The sequence below is a fragment of the Xenia sp. Carnegie-2017 genome, unplaced genomic scaffold, assembly GCF_021976095.1.
Source record: "Xenia sp. Carnegie-2017 unplaced genomic scaffold, XeniaSp_v1 HiC_scaffold_13, whole genome shotgun sequence".
Lineage (NCBI taxonomy): Eukaryota > Metazoa > Cnidaria > Anthozoa > Malacalcyonacea > Xeniidae > Xenia > Xenia sp. Carnegie-2017.
The window spans coordinates 7,580,977-7,601,685 of record NW_025813436.1 but is presented as its reverse complement, the minus strand read 5'-3'; the positions used below and the strand labels follow the sequence as shown (position 1 = coordinate 7,601,685).

General features: G+C 34.4%; 5 protein-coding genes across 7 annotated transcripts; 3 read left to right on the top strand and 2 right to left on the bottom strand.

Moving 5' to 3' along the window:
- Nucleotides 1-742: 742 nt before the first annotated feature.
- Nucleotides 743-2,840, bottom strand: LOC124452914 (nucleoporin NUP42-like). 2 transcript variants are annotated; one of them, XM_047003566.1, is made up of 9 exons: nt 2,656-2,840; nt 2,404-2,527; nt 2,250-2,329; nt 2,038-2,171; nt 1,822-1,916; nt 1,642-1,718; nt 1,417-1,494; nt 1,154-1,311; nt 743-1,059 (listed from the first exon to the last, which is right to left on the bottom strand). In XM_047003566.1, the coding sequence occupies exons 1-9, from the start codon at nt 2,671-2,673 to the stop codon at nt 798-800; spliced, it is 1,026 nt and encodes a 341-aa protein (XP_046859522.1). In that variant the 5' UTR covers nt 2,674-2,840; the 3' UTR covers nt 743-797. The 2 variants fall into 2 exon arrangements, with proteins under 2 accessions (XP_046859522.1, XP_046859511.1); XM_047003555.1 differs by having other exon boundaries at nt 2,250-2,527.
- A 63-nt stretch (nt 2,841-2,903) lies between these two features.
- LOC124452861 (serine/threonine-protein kinase 4-like) lies at nt 2,904-8,606 on the top strand. The gene is given in 15 exon segments (XM_047003490.1): nt 2,904-3,041; nt 3,175-3,258; nt 3,770-3,898; nt 3,976-4,027; nt 4,382-4,444; nt 4,515-4,597; nt 4,667-4,748; nt 5,178-5,184; nt 5,187-5,242; nt 5,591-5,692; nt 6,100-6,237; nt 6,697-6,837; nt 7,061-7,244; nt 7,324-7,526; nt 7,802-8,606. Coding segments are annotated over 15 exon segments (1,497 nt in total). The 5' UTR covers nt 2,904-3,027; the 3' UTR covers nt 7,961-8,606.
- Nucleotides 8,607-9,339: 733 nt separating this feature from the next.
- On the top strand, nt 9,340-13,877 carry LOC124457869 (myelin expression factor 2-like). Of its 2 annotated transcripts, XM_047008040.1 has the most exons (11): nt 9,340-9,704; nt 10,880-10,932; nt 11,208-11,215; nt 11,311-11,404; nt 11,484-11,684; nt 11,844-11,895; nt 11,974-12,075; nt 12,168-12,217; nt 12,391-12,900; nt 13,494-13,545; nt 13,695-13,877. In XM_047008040.1, exons 1-11 carry the CDS (start codon nt 9,407-9,409, stop codon nt 13,805-13,807), a joined length of 1,533 nt encoding a protein of 510 aa, XP_046863996.1. In that variant the 5' UTR covers nt 9,340-9,406; the 3' UTR covers nt 13,808-13,877. The 2 variants fall into 2 exon arrangements, with proteins under 2 accessions (XP_046863996.1, XP_046864003.1); XM_047008047.1 differs by lacking the exon at nt 11,208-11,215 and having other exon boundaries at nt 10,880-10,940.
- Nucleotides 13,878-14,575: 698 nt separating this feature from the next.
- Nucleotides 14,576-19,420, top strand: LOC124451507 (DNA polymerase epsilon subunit 2-like). Its single transcript, XM_047002151.1, has 21 exons — nt 14,576-14,651; nt 14,745-14,848; nt 14,928-15,003; nt 15,321-15,353; nt 15,538-15,582; nt 15,691-15,775; nt 15,861-15,935; nt 16,009-16,092; nt 16,172-16,228; nt 16,341-16,389; nt 16,455-16,527; nt 17,238-17,379; nt 17,518-17,638; nt 17,714-17,768; nt 17,873-17,932; nt 18,082-18,159; nt 18,257-18,365; nt 18,525-18,635; nt 18,772-18,840; nt 18,964-19,031; nt 19,107-19,420. The coding sequence occupies exons 1-21, from the start codon at nt 14,593-14,595 to the stop codon at nt 19,120-19,122; spliced, it is 1,569 nt and encodes a 522-aa protein (XP_046858107.1). The 5' UTR covers nt 14,576-14,592; the 3' UTR covers nt 19,123-19,420.
- On the bottom strand, nt 19,056-20,682 carry LOC124451503 (stromal cell-derived factor 2-like). The gene is made up of 6 exons (XM_047002135.1): nt 20,504-20,682; nt 20,212-20,318; nt 20,065-20,147; nt 19,764-19,985; nt 19,588-19,690; nt 19,056-19,489 (listed from the first exon to the last, which is right to left on the bottom strand). The coding sequence occupies exons 1-6, from the start codon at nt 20,592-20,594 to the stop codon at nt 19,454-19,456; spliced, it is 642 nt and encodes a 213-aa protein (XP_046858091.1). The 5' UTR covers nt 20,595-20,682; the 3' UTR covers nt 19,056-19,453.
- Nucleotides 20,683-20,709: the final 27 nt, after the last annotated feature.

Genomic DNA, 20,709 nt, shown 5'->3' with positions numbered 1-20,709 from the left:
TCAAATGAAAGAAGGGGAAAACAACAGGTTGAACATCCGAGTATTTTCCTCTTTTATTGTTTCCGCTAATTTCGAGATAAACTCTATAACTATGAATTGAAGAAAAGTAACCTCCGGAGTTAAACACGTTGCTTTCAAAAACTAGCTTAATAAAAGTGCTGCTAAATCAGCTGGACCCCACGTAGTTTCCTCCAACAAGATGTTCGTCAACTTTACGGCTCCGTTCTCTGTTCCACACGCTAGTAGGTAGATCCATTGTTCTTTGCTGTTTTCTACCTATACTAACGCACATTATCTTAGTTCATATTTTAGGAAGTGTAAAGACTGTTCTCTTTCTCTGTTGTTCATTCAACACTACCTACACTGACACACGTTATCTTAGTTTATATTTTAGGTAGTGTAAAGACTGCTCTCTTTCTCTATTGTTCATTCATCACTACCTACACTGACACACGTTATCCTAGTCCATGTTTTAGATAGTGTAAAGACTGTTCTCTTTTTCTGTTGTTCATTCATCACTACCTACACCGACACACGTTATCTTAGTTCATGTTTGAGGAAGTGTAAAGATTGTTCTTATTCTCTGTTGTTCATTCATCACTGCCTACACTGACACACTTTATCATAGTTTTTATTTAAGGAAGTATAAACACTTATTCTCTGCTGTTCATTTATCAACCAACGAGTAAAAACGTAAATTACCCTGCGAGGATTGGTTTATAAATGAAATCCCATACACAAATACAATATTTAAATAACTTTATTATATACAAATTATATATACTACACATTATTGCTCAGCAAAGTTCTAAAGGAGGTGGACATTCAGGAACAGCACCCATTTTAAAACGGTCTGCCCTGAACGCCTTCAAATCGTCTTCACTGCATCGTAATGACGAAACAGAACACTTGGGAGTGGGGAATGTCTGGTGATCATTGGAGACATCTTCAGCTATAGGAGACAGTGATCTAGCAAAGGGTACATCAACTTGATTGGATTGAAAGAGCGTAGACGTGGAATTTGTTGTAACTGGTAAAAAAGTGGACGTTTTGCCTGAACTGGAATAAGTAAGAATAATTCAGTGCATAAGAATGGAATGGAACGTTGTGTTTTTTCTTCATCATAAATCTTCTTTATACATCTTCATCTCACCTTGATGGATTGGAACTAAATAAACTTGAAGATGATACATCCATGCTACCACCTAGGGTATTTTCACTAGCTGACTGATGTAAACTGTCCTGGTTGCCAAACAATCCACCTGGTGGCAGTGTAACTGCTGGTTTTGAAGAGTTGGACAATTCCTCTTCCTAATGAAAAATATGAAATATCAGAAGATGCATAAGAATGGCAATCAGGCTTAGAGTTATCTCAACAAAACACATTGCCATTGCGTACTGCAAGCTCATTCTTACCAGTGAAAATGATGACATATTTGCCAATTCATGTTTCCTTTGGCTGTAGTTTTGAAGAATGGTTTGTACTTCTTGTGCCTTGAAGGTAAAAATATGCATGATTTCTATTGTTGGGAGCAAAACCCAGACTTTTGTGGTTCATGTCACTAACAAACTTTGTTTTTGTTTGATAAAAAAATATATTGTGATCAATCACACAAATTATAACAAATAAAAGAGACGAACATAGCGAAATCCACTTTTGTTGTGATTTGCTTCATAAGCTTCAACTCTCATCTCTTCAGCAGATATATCATTGAGACCTGCAAGATGGAACAGAGGCTTCTCTTAAAGACAAGACATTCATCTTGATGCTATATATACGTATGTGCACACATAGGTATGATATTGAACATTGCTTTTTACCATTCAAACAAGGTTCATTTCCTAAAGGAGAATAACAAGATAATGGCCATTGGCCACTTTCCTCCCATTCCCTCATATCTTTTCGTATCTTTTCTCTGAGAAAAAAGAACCTGACATGGAGAGGTATATCTGCTAGCATAAATAGACAAATTAAAGTAGTTATCCTATCAATGATAAATATTATCATAAACCTAAGGATAGCAATGTTTTACCCACAGTTTTTGTTCTTGAGATTTTCTCGGATGTTGAGTGGGTGTTGAATGAAAATTGGCTCTTGGACTGCTAAATCTGTTACCATGGAAACTGGGTGATTCAGGCTCAGGCTGATGCCTCAATGTTGCGAATCGATTCTATGAGAATTGAAGTAACAGAAAGCTTTATAATGACATGATGAAGTTGGGTGAATATATAAGGTTTATGTTACGTACCTTATTTCTAGCATCATAATGGTACTTATCTTTACTGAAGTGTGTCCGTCCACTGTATCTTTGACTGTCTTCATCAATATCTACATGATCATAACTCTGGTAGTTACTGTGATTGCTTTGTTTGAAGCTGTAATTCGTGGCCTTGTGATTAAACCTCGATTCGTGAGTTTCATATCTCTTGTCATAGTTTCCATTGCGATTGTTATTGCTGTTGTAGCGAAATTCCTGCTGGTAGTTCTTTTTCCCGCGTCCCGCCTGATAATGGTTCCCTCGATTATCTATAAAAATGGCAGGGAATTTACTTTTCAATACTTCAATCTAACGCCAAGAAATATTTAGCACGAATGGAGTGCCACAGTTGAACGAGACACTTCAGCAAAAAACTTCAAAAGAAAGAGATACGTACCTGGCTTCCTATGCTCATTAAAGCAGCGTTCACCAAATCTGCAGTTTCCTTTAAGGTAATACTGACAAATAACCATGCTTTAATATCCTTTAAAAATTCACCCTATCAACAAAAATTGAATAAAAACGTGTATTTGGACTCCATAATTCGTACCACCATTGCTGAACGATAATAATATTGGACAATTCCACAATATCACGTGGTGTAATTTGAAGCCATTTCATTGGTACGAAATGTCTGGAGAACGTCTTCAGTCTTAGCTAAAATGGTGGAAGTCTGGAATATGAATTGGGGTAAATATGTATTAGTTTTGTTAATTTCTCGTAAGATGCGATGATTTGAAATACGTATTCAACAATTTTGGTAGAAAATATGTCCTCTAAAGGGTAAGTGTGTATAAATATTGAGAATCTTTGTAATATACATTGAAGCAGTTGGTGAAATTCTTATGTTCTTTGATTTATCACCTTGACTTTTGGCTGTTATTCCTCCTAATTTATTAAATTTATGAATGTTCAGGAACGAACTTAGAAAACTTAGTGAAGAAAGCTTACAGAGACAACCTGAAGAAGTATTTGATGTACTTGAAAAGTTGGGCGAAGGGTTAGTTTCCATTATTTCATATACGTTGTGCTAATATATGTATCTCATGACCTTCTTGTTTACATACGGACATTGAGAAAATTTTAAAGTTTCCGTTTCTTGGTATTTTGAGTTGTAATGATAATACTTTAATTTAATCTAAATGATGAAATAAACTTTCTATATTTCACATATATAACTCGTGAAAAGCATATTATTTACATATCTATCTCGCCATTATTCAGGTAGTTCGTAGTTCATCGTCATTTTAACCTGTTCGTTTACACCAATATTTGAACACTTTAGAGCTTATTACTGTACAGTCCTGGCATGACATTTGTACCTGTAACTTCCAGTATACCACCAGTATACCCTATGAAGCATAGGGAAGAGAGATAAAGGGGGGGGGGTGACAAAATTTGGGATGGTGGGACTTCTTTTATTGCACCTCACAAATCATACAGGTCTTAAAAATAAAATTGCTTATGAAATTTATCATAAACCTTTGCTGAATTTTTTACTTTTCAAATAGTTCCTATGGATCTGTGTATAAAGCGATGCACAAAGAGTCAGGTCAGGTAGTAGCAATTAAGCAGGTGCCAGTTGATACCGATCTTCAAGAAATTATTAAAGAAATTAGTATGATGCAACAATGTGACAGGTATAGTAAGATTTTGATGCTTTCAAATTTCATAACAGAATTATGAGGCAAATATTTTTGCTGTGAAACCATTTTAGTCCGTATGTTGTAAAGTATTATGGCAGCTACTTCAAGAATACAGACTTATGGGTAAGTAATTTAGCAGTAACTTCTCTGAATGAGAATTGTAATTGTTAGTTTTTAAAATAATTTAGGGCTTCTGATTGGTTCATTTTGTGTGTGACTTCATTACATTGGATGTGACTTTGGATAAATTATTCTATGATGATGTAGATATTAACCCCTAGTAACATGAATACATAACAAAACTAATATCGTGCAGACTAATAATTTGAAACATGTTCATTTTTTAAAAATGCAACTTTTGAGTTTTTGTTGTTATCAACTAGAGGGTTATGTTGATTATGATAAATTTTAACTGGATAATTCTTCACATCCTGTTCATTCTTGGAGTCTCTTATCGTTGAAAATGGTCTATTTTAGATTGTGATGGAATATTGTGGAGCTGGTTCAGTTTCTGACATTATGAAATTACGTAATAAAACTGTATGTAAACATGATGAATATTTATTTGGATAATGTTCTTTCCCAGCAAACTTTCTTTGTTATTTTTCAGTGCACTGAAGAGCAAATTGCTTGTATATTAAGTTATGCTTTGAAGGGACTTGAATATCTTCATTTAAGGCGGAAAATACATAGGTATGCTCAATTTCATCTTGATCATAAAAGTTTGAACTCTCCCGGACTGTTTGTCTGTGTTTGTTTCAGGGACATAAAAGCTGGAAATATTCTATTAAATACAGAAGGACATGCTAAACTTGCAGATTTTGGTGTTGCTGGTCAACTCACGGTGACACATGTTTACATATATTTATGATTTGATTAGAGTTGTTCAGTTCCAGAAATTTCATTTTGGTTTTTGCTTTGGTTTTTTTGAAAGAAAACAACTTTAGTTTGGTTGGGTTTTGGTTTCTTGCAAAGTTCAATATCAGCCAAAATATCCTTGTTTTGTGTATGTGTTGTATAACCATGTGCTGTATTGATTGCTTTCTGGCACAGACTGCACAACATAGCAAAGGTGTTTTTTCTTGAAATATTTCCAAATGGGACTCTTTTCTTATGGTTTTGAATGAAAAGAAGGAATTGAACTCATTTGTTTTCCTGATTTTTTATTTTTAAAATGTTTACACCTGTGTCAGGTGGTAAAGTTTTCAATGCACAAAGGAAGGATGGAAAGAAGATATGCACAGCACTTAATATGAATATTTGCTTTGTTTAGGACACTATGGCAAAAGAAACACAGTAATTGGTACTCCATTTTGGATGGCACCTGAAGTGATACAAGTAAAATATATATATTTTGATATTAGCAATAAAAAGAAACCGTAAAATTTGGAGAATGGACCAATGTCGACCTGTTTTTATTCATTATGAATATTTAAACTTGGCAACTTAGGTAAATAGTTTGACATAAATTGCAGTAACTTATTGATATAGATTGCAAATTGCAGCACAGCACTTGGTAAGAATTTACAAAGTGCAGAAAATTTCATTGAAAAGAGTTGTGTTGCAGATTATACGCATATGTTTGCTTGCAAAGAATCATGATAAGCGTTAACCGACGACGTAATAGCAAACAGTTTTTAATGTTCTTCAAATTTCAAAACAAATAAAAATAGTCCTGATTTTTAGGAAATTGGTTATGATTGCTTAGCGGACATTTGGTCTTTGGGTATAACAGCAATAGAAATGGCAGAAGGAAAACCTCCATACGCAGATATTCATCCCATGAGAGTACGTAAGCTCATCCCGTCAATTGTATTGTCAAAATTGGAAGCAAAAACATTGTGTTTTGCGTTACTGTTGATTTTCTGATATTCTGTTCATTTCATTTTAACTACCGGTAGTCTCGATTTTTGCTACCATTATCAATCCAATAAAGTGAATGTTTTGCAGCCAAAAGTATCTCACATTTTTGTAGATGTTAATCGTCCAGGTTAGTGTAGTTCAGACTTACACCATTCAAATTCTGGGGCCCCTTCTTCATGACCCATAAATGCACATTAACTCCTCCTCTTAACCTCTCCGAGATTACTACAGCTATGTCTTACGTCATTCAACACCTATACCAACAGCCTTTCTTAGGATTGAACTTATCTAAATGATCAACATCAATAAGTATTATGATCATTTTGTTACAGGCGATATTTATGATTCCCACAAAACCACCACCATTCTTCAAATATACTGATAAATGGTCGGAAGAATTTAAAGATTTTGTCCGAAGTTGTTTGGTAAAGAATCCAGAGCAAAGGATCACATCACAAATGTTGCTAATGGTAAACGACACACTTTTGGGGGCTTTTTGTTTATCTAGTTGACGGAACGTTCTCTGATGTCTGATTGTTGAGAGAGTATTAAGATTTTCATTTGTAAAGATTTATACTAAACAAATGGACATTTTTACATGAAAATATTATGTATCAAACTTGTTTGTTGGCATAATTCAATACTAAGTTAGCCAATGCGTTTGCAGAGTTTGAGATTTAAAATTAAGCTGCTTTAGATAATGCCATGATAGTTTCAAAACCAACGTATTTACTGTGAAGCAATGTTTGAAGTTTGAGTAACTTAAGCCATGTTTGTAAATTTTGCAAATCTTGTTAGCACGTGAACTCCTTGTTTTTTAGCATCCGTTCATACGCTAGCACGTGAGCATCCGTTCATACGCTAGCACGTGAACTCCTTGTTTTTTAGCATCCGTTCATACGCTAGCACGTGAACTCCTTGTTTTTTAGCATCCGTTCATACGCAAGGCAAAACCTTGTTCAAGCTTAATTGGTATGATAAGGGAGGCCTTAGAGGTGCTTGCTGAAGATCCAGAAGATGATGACGATGATGAAGACAACGCAGTTCCTGAAGATAATGAATTTGAGGAGGTATGGAATAAAAAGACGGTTACATTGTCATTATGAACATAAGAGAATATACACAAAATACTCAAGATTTCTATAAATTTATGATCGATGAGTTTGAATCATCTGTCACCGCATAGAAATCAACAGCATAAAGACTGACTAGCTTGCAATTAAATCATTTCCTTTCAAGCATCTATGATATGGTATTTTTTCAATATCAGCAGAAAACGTTTCTTTTTTGTAGGATGAAGGGGTGGAATGTGGGACAATGATTGTGAGTAAAGTATCTGATGGGATAAATGATGACACCATGGTGATTAACACTGAAGATAGTACGATGGTGATCAATGATGATCATGAAACATTACAGTCAGGAATGGGAACGATGGTTATAAATGATGATGATGATGAAGAAGGAACAATGAAACGTATGTCTCCCAATCATGGAAGTGATTTTTTATATTCATGCCATTATATTGTAATCTTCTGTATTTTACAATTCTAAAGGAATTGGTACAACAGAGTCTAAAGAACAGTATCGACCATCATATATGGATCATTTTGACAAGATGTTTGAATCACCACAACAAACCAATCACGTCAATGATTGTAATTCCAATGGATCAGCGGACTCTCAAGTAATAATGAGAAGGACAGAGGCGTCATCCTCTAGTCCTCCCAAGAAATTTGGACCTGGTGATTTTGAATTTGTAAGCAGCATTTCTATTTTTTACCTGTCTTCTACAACTTTAAAACATTTCCTCAACTGATATAACTTTATGCTGTATAGCCTTAAGTGGCTAAAACTTTTCCATCAACTTTTAAAACCATCCGTAGAAGTCACTTACAATTATAACGTCATTCATTATTAGTAAAAATCAATCGTAATATTTGTTTTAATTCTTTATTATCAGTTCTTCGTGTAATTCTATCATTATCAGAGAGAAAATATGTTATTTTACTTGCTTCCACTTGTTTTTAATAGTTACGAGGTTTACCGTTTGATGAACTTTTATCGCGAATCAATTCTTTGGATTCGGAAATGGAGAAAGAAATTGACCAATTACGCAAACGTTATCAAGGAAAACGACAGCCGATTCTTGATGCTATGGAAGCAAAAAAACGACGACAGCAAAATTTTTAGCTTCTACTTTTGTGCAGCTCTCGTAGGAAAAGCACATAATGTATAACTTTGCCTGTGGGATCCTGTTGCTTGAAAGATGACCTTCTTCGTCCTTGGCAAATGTACAGCAGCAATTGGATATCAACTCCTTTGAAAATCTTTAATCTTTATTCCATGGGGTAATACTGTAAAAATTTTGATGCTGTGAATAAGCGGAGGCACTATGAAATGTACAGCTGGAGCGAGACAAAGTCTAACCATCAATATTTCAAAAACTGGTCCTGGAGTGCCATATTTGCAATTGTATTATCGTCAACTCTAGTTCAGCGACGTGTGGATACAAACACTTGCTTTTCTTACAAAAGTACCCAAAATACATTAAAACGTACGAAAAATTTCACACACTTTTTTAATTATAATAAGTACAGTTAGGAAATATGCAGATTTGCAGTGCTCATTGAAGATTTATCCTGGAAATAGGAGCAGCTTTGAGAGGATTTTCAGACTGATTGATGTTGTATTCATCGTTTTTAGAAGTTTTCAAAAGTTATGCTTGAAAAGAACAAACAAAATAGCATCATTTAGCAATCTCTTATGAAGTGAAAATTGTGCAATATTTGATATCTATGTCCTTTATTTAATTATACTATCAATATGTCACATCAAACAATTCAACACAATTTTATTTTCATGAACTGCAGACGAAAAAAGTAACAAATGCTATTCACGTTTTTTTGAGAACTGTAATACATAACACTTATGGTGTAAAAAAACACTTTTTGTTACGTCTTAGTGAATTATGAAAAAGTGGTGCTTTTGTGGGATGTTTATGCTAATATTTTTCAACGAATCTTTTTTATTATGAAACAAAACATGTATGGAGTTGGAGTCCTTACTGTTATGTTTGTCTTAGATGTGTGCCTTTATGCTTATTTTCGTTAATTGTTGGTTTTAGTAATTCGTTGACTGTAATTATACGACCAACAATTACTCCTCCACCCCAGAAAATTGAAATTTAAAAGAGACGACATGAACGATATTTCAAAAAGACAAGTCTTTGGTCTACCTTTACGTCTGCTTTTTTGTCTACCTTTGTGTCTACCTTTATGTCTTCCTTTATGTCTATCTTTATGACTACCTTTGTGTCTACCTTTATGTTTACCTTTGTGTCTACCTTTATGTCTACCTTTGTGTCTACCTTTATGTCTTCCTTTATGTCTAGCTTAAGGCAATAAATATTCAGTATTTAAATTGTGTCAAGAAACCAGTTATTTGTGGAGGTCTGTGCTCATTCCAGAGGATACCAACTCTGCGTACCTATTTTTCTTGCCTCTACCGAAAGTAACGGCAGCTTCCGAACGAGGCTGTGCATGCAATTTGGTATATGGCAAATAGTCCGGTCAAAGCAGGAATCATTGGCAGGAACAAGCTGACGAATCCTCTTTCGTTGATTATTCTTTATCGAACATGTTGTCAGAAAGTGTTGAAACACGTAAAGAGCTCTCTAAGCAGTTACATAATGATGGAAGCCCTAGAGAAGATGAACGTGAAGTAGAAACATCAAGAGAATACCATCGCAGCAATTTTGAACGAGAACGAAAGCATGACTCGTTATCGCGCAATTCCAGTCGCTATCAACCTTACACATCAAGCAAATCGGACCGTGAATCTAGATTGAGTAAACGAGACACAAATGCGAAGTTATACGTTTACAATTTACCCTACTCCCTTAGATGGCAGGAACTGAAAGATCACATGAAGAAAGGTCCGTATATTTAATGTAAAAATTTCGTTTGGATTTTGCAGTGTCTTATGTGAAATGTGAACTGTGCATCTTTATTGCTGTAAATTTGTGCGGCATTTTATGAATTTAGTGGGGGTTTTACACAGTTTTCTCTAGTTTGTTTTTAACTTTTATGGAAAATGTCTTCATCTTTATTTTCTTGTTCAAGATGTTGAAAATCTTCATTGACATCTTTGTGCCACGCAGACACACACAGGGTGGCCAGATGGAATAAATTCAATTATACTAAAATTTCAACAAAAAAAGCCAGTTTTCTGCCAACTTCTGCAACCAGAAGTTAGTAAAAGTAAGAGCGAAATTCAACTTTTAAGGGACTACACTATGGAATACTAATGGGAAAGAAATTAAAAGTGCAAGCTACTACATTAAATCAATCGGAATGCAACACCATTTAATGGCTTAATTTAATGGGAATTTGAAATGCAACATGGAAAATTTGTAAATATTTGTTTGCAAATTTGAAGTTATAAAAATCAGTAATGTTCGTTGAAGTCATATTAGTTACATAAATTTGGAAAGATCTGCAATGCATTTCAAATGATTATTTATTATTGTCGAGTTGGTTTTATATCGATAAGGTTAAGACAAAAAATGCACTAATATACATTTTTCATTCTACTCCAAGGCAAGACTTATTTCTTAGCTTATAAAATTTCTTAGCCTTAGGCTTTTGCTTGCATTGTTGTGCTGAATGTCGACACACAAGGGTGCATCAAAGGTGATTTAAATATTTGCAATCATAAAGATCTACAAAAATTACTTAATTCCAGTATTCTGTAAAACATGTTCAGCATGTCTGGGAATATAATTTAAAAAGCCAATTTTCAGCCATGGCAGACTTGTCAAAAAATTTCTGCCAGACAAAATTTTTTAAGCCACTGCTTGTGTTTTTTGGCGGAAATTATGCTCATCTGGCAATCCTGGACTCATTGCCCTGGACACACACAGCAGATGTGGACTTACTGATCTATAAAACTGTTGGTTAACTGAACAAATTTAATTTTATTAAATAATTTTAAATGAATAAATTATAAAATGTTGTTCATTTTGGTAGTTAACCGATGATAACATTAAAGATATGTAAAAAATGGTGAACATGTTGGAAGTCTGAAATCGATTGTTATTTTATTGTGTAGCGGGAGATGTAGTATATGCTGATATACTTGAAGATCCTTCTGGTCGGTCCAAGGTTAGTTGGTGGAATGATAGTAATAGAGCTTATTAAACTCCTTGGGGAAGAATACATGCATTTGTTTTCTTGACTAGTTTTTTGATTTCATTGTATATATATATATTATTGGAATATAGACATTTGCATAATGGCTTTGCATTATTTCTATTGAAATATTTTAACTTCCCTTTATGTCATATTAGTGAAAAAGGACTTGTCCGTCTTTAGAAGTTTCTTAAACTCATTTCTTACTTTATGCCTTTGTTGACCATAAACGTTTTTTTCATTTTCAGGGCTGTGGGTAAGTACACCTTTGCTTTTGTTAATATTTGAGCATAGTTCAGCTACCAAAGTAATGAATCATTTCTGAAATAATTTGAAATTTTTTGCCTCAAGGATTGTTGAGTTTGTTTCATCTGAAGGTGCTCGTCGAGCAATCAGTGAATTGCACGACACCAATCTTGGTGGTCGACTGGTGAAAATTAAAGAGGTCATTTTTATTGCTGGAAATAAACAAAACTTTGATAGATTTGATCACTGTGGCTTGTTGATAATTTTTTTAATTGCAGGACGCAATGGAAATTGACAATCGTCCCACAAGATCTAGGGATCGTAGTAGTTTTGATAGGGATAACCGGGGCTTTTCCGGACCTGTAAATAACATGGCAGGATTGGGCATGCTTGGTCAGTTAGGAATGGGTCAGTTTGGTTTATTGCAACAGATGAATTCAAAGTCAGATGTCACATCTTGTTCTGTCTTTGTAAGCAATGTGAGTGAACTTTTGATAAAGATTAGTTGTTCAAGCAATATGTTATAGTTGCACTAAACTAAGGGCTGTGGTAATAGAAATTCTGAAATGACTCTGTTATCATAGTGAACAGCTCAACCTTTTTTGATAATACATGACACAAAAAAATTTATAATTTAGTTGGATTACACTGTAAATTGGATGAAATTAAAGGACGCTTTCAAGATTGCAGGTAAGTTCATTTGATTACCAACGAAGAAGACAACTCTTTATCTCATATTTTAGATATTGATATCTTTCACAATAATAGGAAAAGTTGTTCGTGCTGATGTTGCAGAAGATAGTGATAAGAAATCTCGTGGTCATGGAACTGTGCAATTTGAAACACCCCTAGAAGCAGTTAATGCTGTTTGTATCTTTTCATCAACTAGATTGTTTCCTTTGTGTGTGTATGTGTCTGTGTAGTACAGAAATCTTGTTTGATTATCTTTAACTTCTACATAGTTCAACTGAATGGTCAATTAATTAATGGAAGGAAAATGACTGTCAGACTGGTTAGCTTTGATAAATTGTGTTTTTCCCATCATTTCAATTACATTTCATATCCAGTCTACAAAATCATGCAATATTTAACAGTAAAACATAATAAGTTTCAACATGAAGTCAGCTCTCATTCCCTTTGTTTCATCATATTTAATATCATATTAATTTCAAGATACTTTTTTAGGACCGCGAGTCTCCATATTTTAACATGTTTGGCAACATGGATGGTGGGAAAACTGCTTCTGCAAATCTTCAAAATTTTTCCAGTTTATCAGGACTTACAGGTTTAGCTGGAATGGCAGGTTTTGGGGGAGGAGTTAACCCACTGGCTTTACTTCAACTACAGAACCTTCAATCCCAGTTTGCAGGTTTTGGCAATGGTTCAGGTCTTGGAGGAAATGTATCTGGCTTGGGTAATCTTGCAGGTTTGGGCAATCTTGCTGGTCTAGCTGGGCTTGGTTCAAGTTCTACTGGCAGTTTGGCAAAGTCTTCTCGAGGTGCAACCGATAACTCCTTTGGGAACTCATACAATCCTAATTCAAGTTCTGTTGACAGTGGGTCCATGGGGAATCCATATGCATTTTTAATGCAACATTTAAGCAGGTTGCAGGGGCAAACTGGTGGATCACTGGGGTTTTCTTCAAGTCCAACCCAGTTCAAAGGGGATCCATCAAAGCAGGTGTTTGTCAGAAATGTAAGTGGGTTTAAAAGCCGTAGTTGTTAGCTAGTTTTGTTTTGCTTTCAAATGAAAGAAGCATTTCGGTCGAACATGTTGGCAATTTATCTGTAACATGGATTTTCGTGGTTATTTTGTTGCGTTTTGTTTCGAAAAGATGTTCCTTTCCACACATTCCAATGATAAGATAAGGTAATTGGGGAACGTAAGGGGTACGTTAGGAATGGTAGGTGTAACGTTGGGCTCGCTTTGGGTACGTTAGGTGTAGAAGGAAAATGTTTTAGTTTTTGGAGGCAAAGATACTTGAAGGCTAAAGATTATGTAAAAGAAAGCTACGTTTTTACGAACTGTATGAAATTATGCGAGAAAAACGGTTGTTCTATCGGGTAGAATGTTTTGAAGGGGGATATTTCGAGTTGTGTAAGTTTTGCCTTGAGTTCTCATCATGTGTCATCATAGTCCTGGTGTAAAAGAGAAATTATTTTCAATGGTAAGTGTTAGAAAGCTAATAAAATAAAACAATGTTCATTACAAGAGAAAATGAACGTCGAAAAAATGACCCAACATCGAAGGTATGTATTTTTTTTATCGTATTACTTTTCTACATTTAGTTACCGTGGAAAGTTACTTGGCAAGATCTGAAAGATAAGTTCCGAGAAGCAGGTAAACACAAAAACTAATTATTTCTTTTACTTACGTTTTAGGCAAGCGACTTATTTAAACTGAACATTTTTGCACTTCTTTAGATTTTTTGTAAGATCGGGATCTTCGCGTATTATTGAAATGTGTTGAATTGAATATTATCTGTGTAGGTCATGTTGTGAGAGCAGATGTTCTTCTCGATGATAAGAATAGATCAAAAGGATGTGGAACGGTGATGTTTGAAACTGCTGAAGAGGCCAAAAATGCCGTGTGTATCTTTTAAAATGAATGAATGAAGGAAGGAATGCATGAAGGAAGGAAGGAGGGAGGGAGGGAAGAAGGAAGGAATGCATGAAGGAAGGAAGGAAGGAAGGAAGGAGGGAGGGAAGAAGGAAGGAATGCATGAAGGAAGGAAGGAAGGAGGGAGGGAAGAAGGAAGAATGGAAGGAAGGAAGGAGGAAGGAAGGAATGGAAGGAAGGAAGGAAGGAAGAAGGAAGGAAGGAAGGAAGGAAGGAAGGAAGGAAGGGAAGGAAGGAATGGAAGGAAGGAAGGAAGGAAGAAGGAAGGAACATAAACATCGGTAATATTATGGAGTAATGGACCAGAAAAGAATGGAATGGAGTGGAAAACATGGTGACAACGCATTTTACTGTTACATTAGTTACATAGTGAGAATGTTTTCGTTGAATGGAAAAAAAAGCATTTGAAAGTGGACTGTTAGAGTACTGTATGAAGCGTTTTGTATATATTGCTTATTTTATCATTGTTTGAAGATTTTCCTGTAGAAAAGTTTTGTTCAACACATACATTCTTAATACACCTGACTTTTTACAAAGTCAATCTTTTTCCCTTCACATGCTCCGACATGAAATTCTTAATGGACAGGTTAAATTCTTGGATGTTTGCATTTATTCATTGCACATTTGAAAGCAGTTGAAAATAATCTTGGATTTGTGAAGAATCTTACCTGACCTCTCACTCCAAGTTCGATTCACGTTATAGATCAGTTTTGCATTATGTGTCATCATTCATTTTGATTTCGAGGCTTGCGCGCGAAATTTGTAAATATGGCGGCGAGAGGAAGAATAGTGAAAACCTTCAAATTTCATGGTCTATCTTTACAAAGGTAAAAGCTTTCTCTTGTTTATAACTGCTCAAAGCAGTCTCTATGTATTCTGTAACACAAAAGAGTTCGAGAGATACGTAAAATGTTGTTTAGTGAATCGTCACGTTTTCTTGGCGACGTTTTATCAACAGTGAACGTAAAAGATATTGATGAGTGGCTGGACAGAATCATTGAGAGTATCCAAAACAACATTGTATGTAGTGATTGAATATTGCTTAGATTAAACAACACCTTGAGAAGTCGGCTGCTCTATTGACAAAAATGATTTTATATTAGTGTCATCAACGTCAATCGGTAAAGATCTCGTTGTGAATGCTGTTGAAGAATGCAGTGAAGGATCAGAGGAAAAGAGGTTAGTAAGCCTCTGATCATGCTCAGACTTAGTGGCATCACCTTTGCTGAGGTACTAAGGGAGCCTGCTAGAGATTGCCCCACCTCTCAATCTTATTGTTTCCCTCACTTCATTTCCCCCCAAATTTTGATAATAGACAGCCTCCAAACACTTCTACCCCGATTCACTTGGATGTAACGCTGCCATTGCTCAGACGGTAACCACTTGTAACTTCCTAGAAATATTTCCTATCTAATATTTTTACAACATCCCTTGTCTGAGGATTTATGATCTGCTGTAAATATGTCTAGCTCTTTCAATTTAATTTAATTTTTTAGTGACAATGTTTTTGCTGTCATAGATGCATTTGAGTAAGTTATCAAATTGATTATGGATCAAATACTGTATTAACTCAGCATTTGTTTGAAGGCATTGAATGATAGCTCTTCAAAAAACATACATGTAGTCCTATAGTGTATATTGGTACTACATCTGTAAGATATCATACTTGGATAGTACATTTCTTGTTGTAAAACTTTAAATTTCATTTTGTAGAGTGCCTCGATATGAATACAATGTTGATAGGAAAAAATATTTGAGGTTGAGTAAAGATATTTATGATAGAAAGTAAAAATTATATCTTTACACAGCCAGAAGTTTCATTAAGTATATCTATGTTTGATGTGAATTGGAATTTGTGTTTTTCAGAGATACTATAAACGATTTTCATCTCCATCCAACAGCATCATGTAAAGCCAAGTTTTATCAAGATAGATATATGACAATATATCAGGTTTGCATTAGACACCAGGATAATATATACATTGGCTTGTGGATTATTGAATTTTATTTTTTCAATGGACATTTTGTGTGTTTAGCGAACCATCAGACATGAATTATTTGCACCACCATCTGTGGTTACTCATCCAAGTCAAAAAACCAATAAGTATGAGGTGCTGGTAGTATGAAAATTTGTTCAATGATTGAAGATAATTATTCTAAGTTGTGGAAAAATAACATTTCTAGTTAAAACCTGTTGAGTATCTCCTCGGAAGTACAGCAATATTAGGTAAACTCATTGTACTTGGAATGGTAACTCAAATCAAAGAGGTAAATACCATAGATTGAACGTTTTTAATGTAAGAAACAAGAAATCCATTTAATATTGCTGGATTTACATTCGATTTAGGGAAAATATTACTTGGAAGATCCAACTGGTGTTGTTCCAGTAGATTTGTCAAAAGCAGTATCCTTTATACAATGACATTTTTATTTTAAAGTATTGTCCTTATAAAAAACTATATCATGTTATAAAATACAGATTTCTATCCGAGTTGTTTTCTTTTATTTTTAAAACGAAATATCACACAGGTTTATTTACTGAAAACAGCTTTGTTTTAGCTGAAGGTTGGGTTTGTATACGAAGCTATTTTTGTTTTACCCGTTTCAAAATTAAATAAAAAATTTTACAGGAGTCTATGAAGATGGCGAGTTTCATGTTGAGGCCTTGGGTTGCCCTCCATCTGAGCCTTCGCAAGTAACGAGGTTTGAGATATTTGTTCGTGTGTATAGTTATATATTGACGAATGATTTAACCACGGAAGGAACAATAGAGAACGAGAACAGTCTTTACATAAGGTAAAATATAAACTAAGATAACGTGTGTCAGTATGGGTAGTGATGAATAAACAACAGAGAACGAGAACAGTCTTTACACTATCTAAAATATAAACTAAGATAACGATGAATGTCTTTACACAACCTAAAATATAAACTAAGATAACGTGTGTCAGTGTAGTAGATGAATGAACAACAGAGAACGAGAACAGTCTTTACACAACCTAAAATATAAACTAAGATAACGTGTGTCAGTGTAGGTAGTAATGAATGAACAACAGAGAACGAGAACAGTCTTTACACTACCTAAAATATAAACTAAGATAACGTGTGTCAGTGTAGGTAGTGATGAATGAACAATAGAGAATGAGAACAGTCTTTACACTACCTAAAATATAAACTAAGATAACGTGTGTCAGTGTAGGTAGTGATGAATGAACAATAGAGAATGAGAACAGTCTTTACACTACCTAAAATATAAACTAAGATAACGTGTGTCACTGTATATTGTGACGAATGAACAACAGAGAACAAGAACAGTCTCTACACTTCCAAAAATATAAACTAAAATAAACTGTTCATTGTAGGTAAAGTTTGTGTAGAATAAGAATTGTTCTTTGACTTTTTTATTTTTTCAGAAACTATTTTGGAAACATAAACTTTTTTGGTGGTCCTTCTGCAGTGGCTTTAAAGACGTCAACAAAACTTCGTACCATCGAAGAAGATAATCAAGAAGCAATGTTTGTCATTCTGTCAGATGTTTGGTTGGACTTACCTAAGGTACCTTTTCTTGTAAGGTTTTTTTCATAGATTATAATGCGTAGCAAAGGTGACAAATCAGCCATGCAGTTTAAGTGGTCAATACGATGTTGATGTACGTATTGTGGACATTTTATGTATATTTATATATATTTTTAGGTTATGGCCAAACTGAGAGTCTTATTTAACGGCTACGCTTCTGTTCCCCCAACTTTGTTTATATTTTGTGGAAATTTTATTTCCAAACCTTTTGGCTCCAAACATTCTTGGAAATTACGCGGTAGTCATGATCATGTTCATACTTTCCTTATTTTTCAAAGGAAATTGGTTTTATTGGCTTTCTACTTTTTTTCAGAATGCTTCAATGATCTTTCAGATTTGATCTCAGAATTTCCTTCATTAGTTGAAAGGTTTCTTAAAGCAACAACTTCTGTGTTGTTTGCTCACTTTATTTTGCAGTTTTTGCTCAACGTAAGACCATGACATCTTATTTTCACTTTTTTCTTTCCAACAGTAGTCGTTTTGTGTTCGTCCCAGGCCCTCAGGATCCTGGCCCAGGAAATATTTTACCAAGGTATTTTACCAATTGTCACTTTTATTTGATTTTTTTGTTTTATTCTTTTATAAATAGCATTTTAATGTTAGTTCCACCAGACGTCTTTTCCATTCATAATTTTGCTATTGTTTTGCTTTTCCTAAATTTTCATTCTTTCATCTCTGTAGGCCGGCTCTACCATCGTGTCTGACACAGCGCATGAAGTCAAAAATACCTTTCACATTTTTTGCTACTAACCCATGCAGGTAAAGTTTCTTTTACTAGAAATCTGTCTTAATGTAATGCAGCTTCAAACACACAGTGTGCTTTTTTTCTTACGTGTTTGGTTTTTTTTTGTCACAGAATACAGTACTGCAGTCAAGAGATCGTTGTTTTCAGAGAGGATTTAGTGAATAAAATGTGTCGTACTTGCATTCATCTTCCCAAGGATCTCGAAAACATACCAAGCCACGTGAGTTTTTTTTCAAAAGAAATCGTATTGACAAAAAGGATTGATTTGCGACGAACTATGTTAAGAAATATCAGCGACAACGCAGACCGCAGGGGTCACAAGTTGTGTATGGTTAAAACAATTTTAAAACTTTTCAAGCCATTGATATCTTTGTTGTAGTTGGTTAAAACAATCATTTCGCAAGCTCATCTTGCTCCTCTTCCTCATCATGTAAGACCAGTATATTGGAATTACGATAACGCTTTACGAATATATCCCGTCCCTGATCTGGTAAGTTGCTTCACAATGGTAATGATGCTTTACCATTTACTCTACAACTAATGGTAGTCAATTATGCTGTTAGTGAAGTATATATTGTGAAATACTTAAGTTCCCTTTTTTCAGCAATGCTGCGTTTTTTTTTCAGATAATTCTCGCCGATAAATACCACTCTTATGTACAACCTACGTCATTAGATTGTACTTGTGTGAATCCTGTAAGTCATATTGATTTTTGAAACAGTCTTATTATATATGTGAGCTTATTGTGATGTTTTTCATGATGAAATGATGCATTTAAATTGATGACTATTGTTCAAGTAGCAAAAAATCTTTTCAAGGGGTCATTTTCAAAAAATGAATATTCTTTTAAAGTTTACTGGCCTGCCTCAAGAGAAGTGGAAGATAGGTAAGGACAAGTCAAACATTAAAATTTCCCAAGATTATACACATGTTATATAAATGAATTTGATTTTTCTACTAGTAAAATACAAGATTAGTTGAAGCTGGTGGTATTACTATCACATCGAGATTTGGCGAAAAAATTTATCTCAAGGAAACATGGAAACAAAGAATGTAAAAGTAGAGTTTTTCCTCTATGTAAAATGCTTATGTTAAGTAAATAACAGTGCTTGTGTTTTATACAATGAGACTTTCAAAAAACTACTTACACAAATATGCATACATGGAAAATTTATGTAGGTTGCTTTCTACCGATGTAAATTGAATTTCACCTTGGAATTTGTGATTCAAATCTAATTCTTATAAGCAATAAAAGTTCCTTTAGCTGTTCTTTTATTTGAATGGCATTGCTCTTGTTTTGTTAGTTCTTCATTTCTCTGAGCTATCATGTATGTAGATACCTTCCTAAAAATTTTTAAAGATAATATGAATTTCAATCATAAGACATATAAAACAATCATGATGCTAAATTCTAATTACAGTGGAAAATGATGTACACATACCATGGCTTTCCATTCATTACCAGGTTCGGTATAGGAATAAGCACTCACTTCACTTTGTCCACTGATCGGTCGGCCAAAGGTTGCACCTGAGATATGTAAATATCTAGGAGAACACATGGATCTATGCATTAACACTAACAAAATATCTAAACAAGTGCATGTATATTTTGACTTACTTCTTTGTAAGTGTATGTTTGAAGCGCACTTTATCACTCCTGTTCCAATATTTGGTAGAACAAATGACAGACCAATGATCACCATCATCCCCTACACCATGCTCACCAAATGCACTGACTTCTTGGTTGCTTGAAAGTGGTGATTGAAATAGATGACTGTGTAAGTACCGTTGAGTACTCTGATGAACCAGGCGAATAGTGCTACCGCATTTTATAGGGTTTCTTTTGTAGAAAAAAATTTTTCTCATACAAAACAACACATTCAAATTACTCAAAGAGATTTCATCAGTACATTACTTACCCTCGTTTGCAAGGTGTTCCTGTTTTACCCTTTGCTATCCACAAGCTGTTAATATCATCTTGTGCACCAACACCTGTAACTGACTGAAACAACAGTACACATAACATACCAATGACTATCACCAGTAATTAAAGTGAAAATTTAAACCTGTTGTCCAGAGCCTGAACCATACTTGACTTCGTGTGAATGTAATCTTACATTGTGGTATGGATTGAGAAGTTTTACGGCACTACCACATGTAACAAACTTGAATTCTGTTTGTTAAAAACTGCTTTAATTTTGTTTAGATAACTCGGAAGAGAGAAAAAACTTTTGCATGAATAATTTCTTCGAAATTGACATGGTTTGATTAAAATGCTTGCAAATGGGGCAACAAACAAACTTTTGAAATACCGAATAATCTTAATAATACAACATAAAACTGTCAGACGATACTTACCATTATCTAAATTTCCAAAAACATACACATGATTTTGCATTAAAAAATAGCAAGAAACGGAAAAGAAAAACTGATAGAAGCTACTGTACATTCTATAAAACCGTACTTCATATATCAGCAACAATATCTTTTACAAATTTCATTTACTACTATATATTTTAAAAGTTTTTACTTTACTTTTAAAGCGTGTATCGCGCGCGTTGCGT

Bases quoted from the DNA above. Each gene is read 5' to 3' on its own strand.
- LOC124451503 (XM_047002135.1), bottom strand. From the start codon at position 20,594: ATGTACAGTAGCTTCTATCAGTTTTTCTTTTCCGTTTCTTGCTATTTT. The intron at 19,986-20,064 runs GTAAGTAATGTA...TTTCTACAAAAG, and splicing joins GGAACACCTTGCAAACGAGG to AAACCCTATAAAATGCGGTA. The intron at 19,691-19,763 runs GTAAGTCAAAAT...GTGTTCTCCTAG, and splicing joins AAACATACACTTACAAAGAA to ATATTTACATATCTCAGGTG.
- LOC124451507 (XM_047002151.1), top strand. From the start codon at position 14,593: ATGGCGGCGAGAGGAAGAATAGTGAAAACCTTCAAATTTCATGGTCTA. The intron at 15,583-15,690 runs GTTGAGTAAAGA...TGTGTTTTTCAG, and splicing joins GATAGGAAAAAATATTTGAG to AGATACTATAAACGATTTTC. The intron at 18,636-18,771 runs GTAAGTTGCTTC...TTTTTTTTTCAG, and splicing joins TATATCCCGTCCCTGATCTG to ATAATTCTCGCCGATAAATA.
- LOC124452914 (XM_047003555.1), bottom strand. From the start codon at position 2,731: ATGGTTATTTGTCAGTATTACCTTAAAGGAAACTGCAGATTTGGTGAA. The intron at 2,528-2,655 runs GTACGTATCTCT...CCATTTTTATAG, and splicing joins TAATGAGCATAGGAAGCCAG to ATAATCGAGGGAACCATTAT. The intron at 1,917-2,037 runs GTGGGTAAAACA...CTTTTTTCTCAG, and splicing joins AAATCTCAAGAACAAAAACT to AGAAAAGATACGAAAAGATA.
- LOC124457869 (XM_047008040.1), top strand. From the start codon at position 9,407: ATGTTGTCAGAAAGTGTTGAAACACGTAAAGAGCTCTCTAAGCAGTTA. The intron at 12,076-12,167 runs GTATCTTTTCAT...ACTTCTACATAG, and splicing joins AGAAGCAGTTAATGCTGTTT to TTCAACTGAATGGTCAATTA. The intron at 12,901-13,493 runs GTAAGTGGGTTT...TTCTACATTTAG, and splicing joins AGCAGGTGTTTGTCAGAAAT to TTACCGTGGAAAGTTACTTG.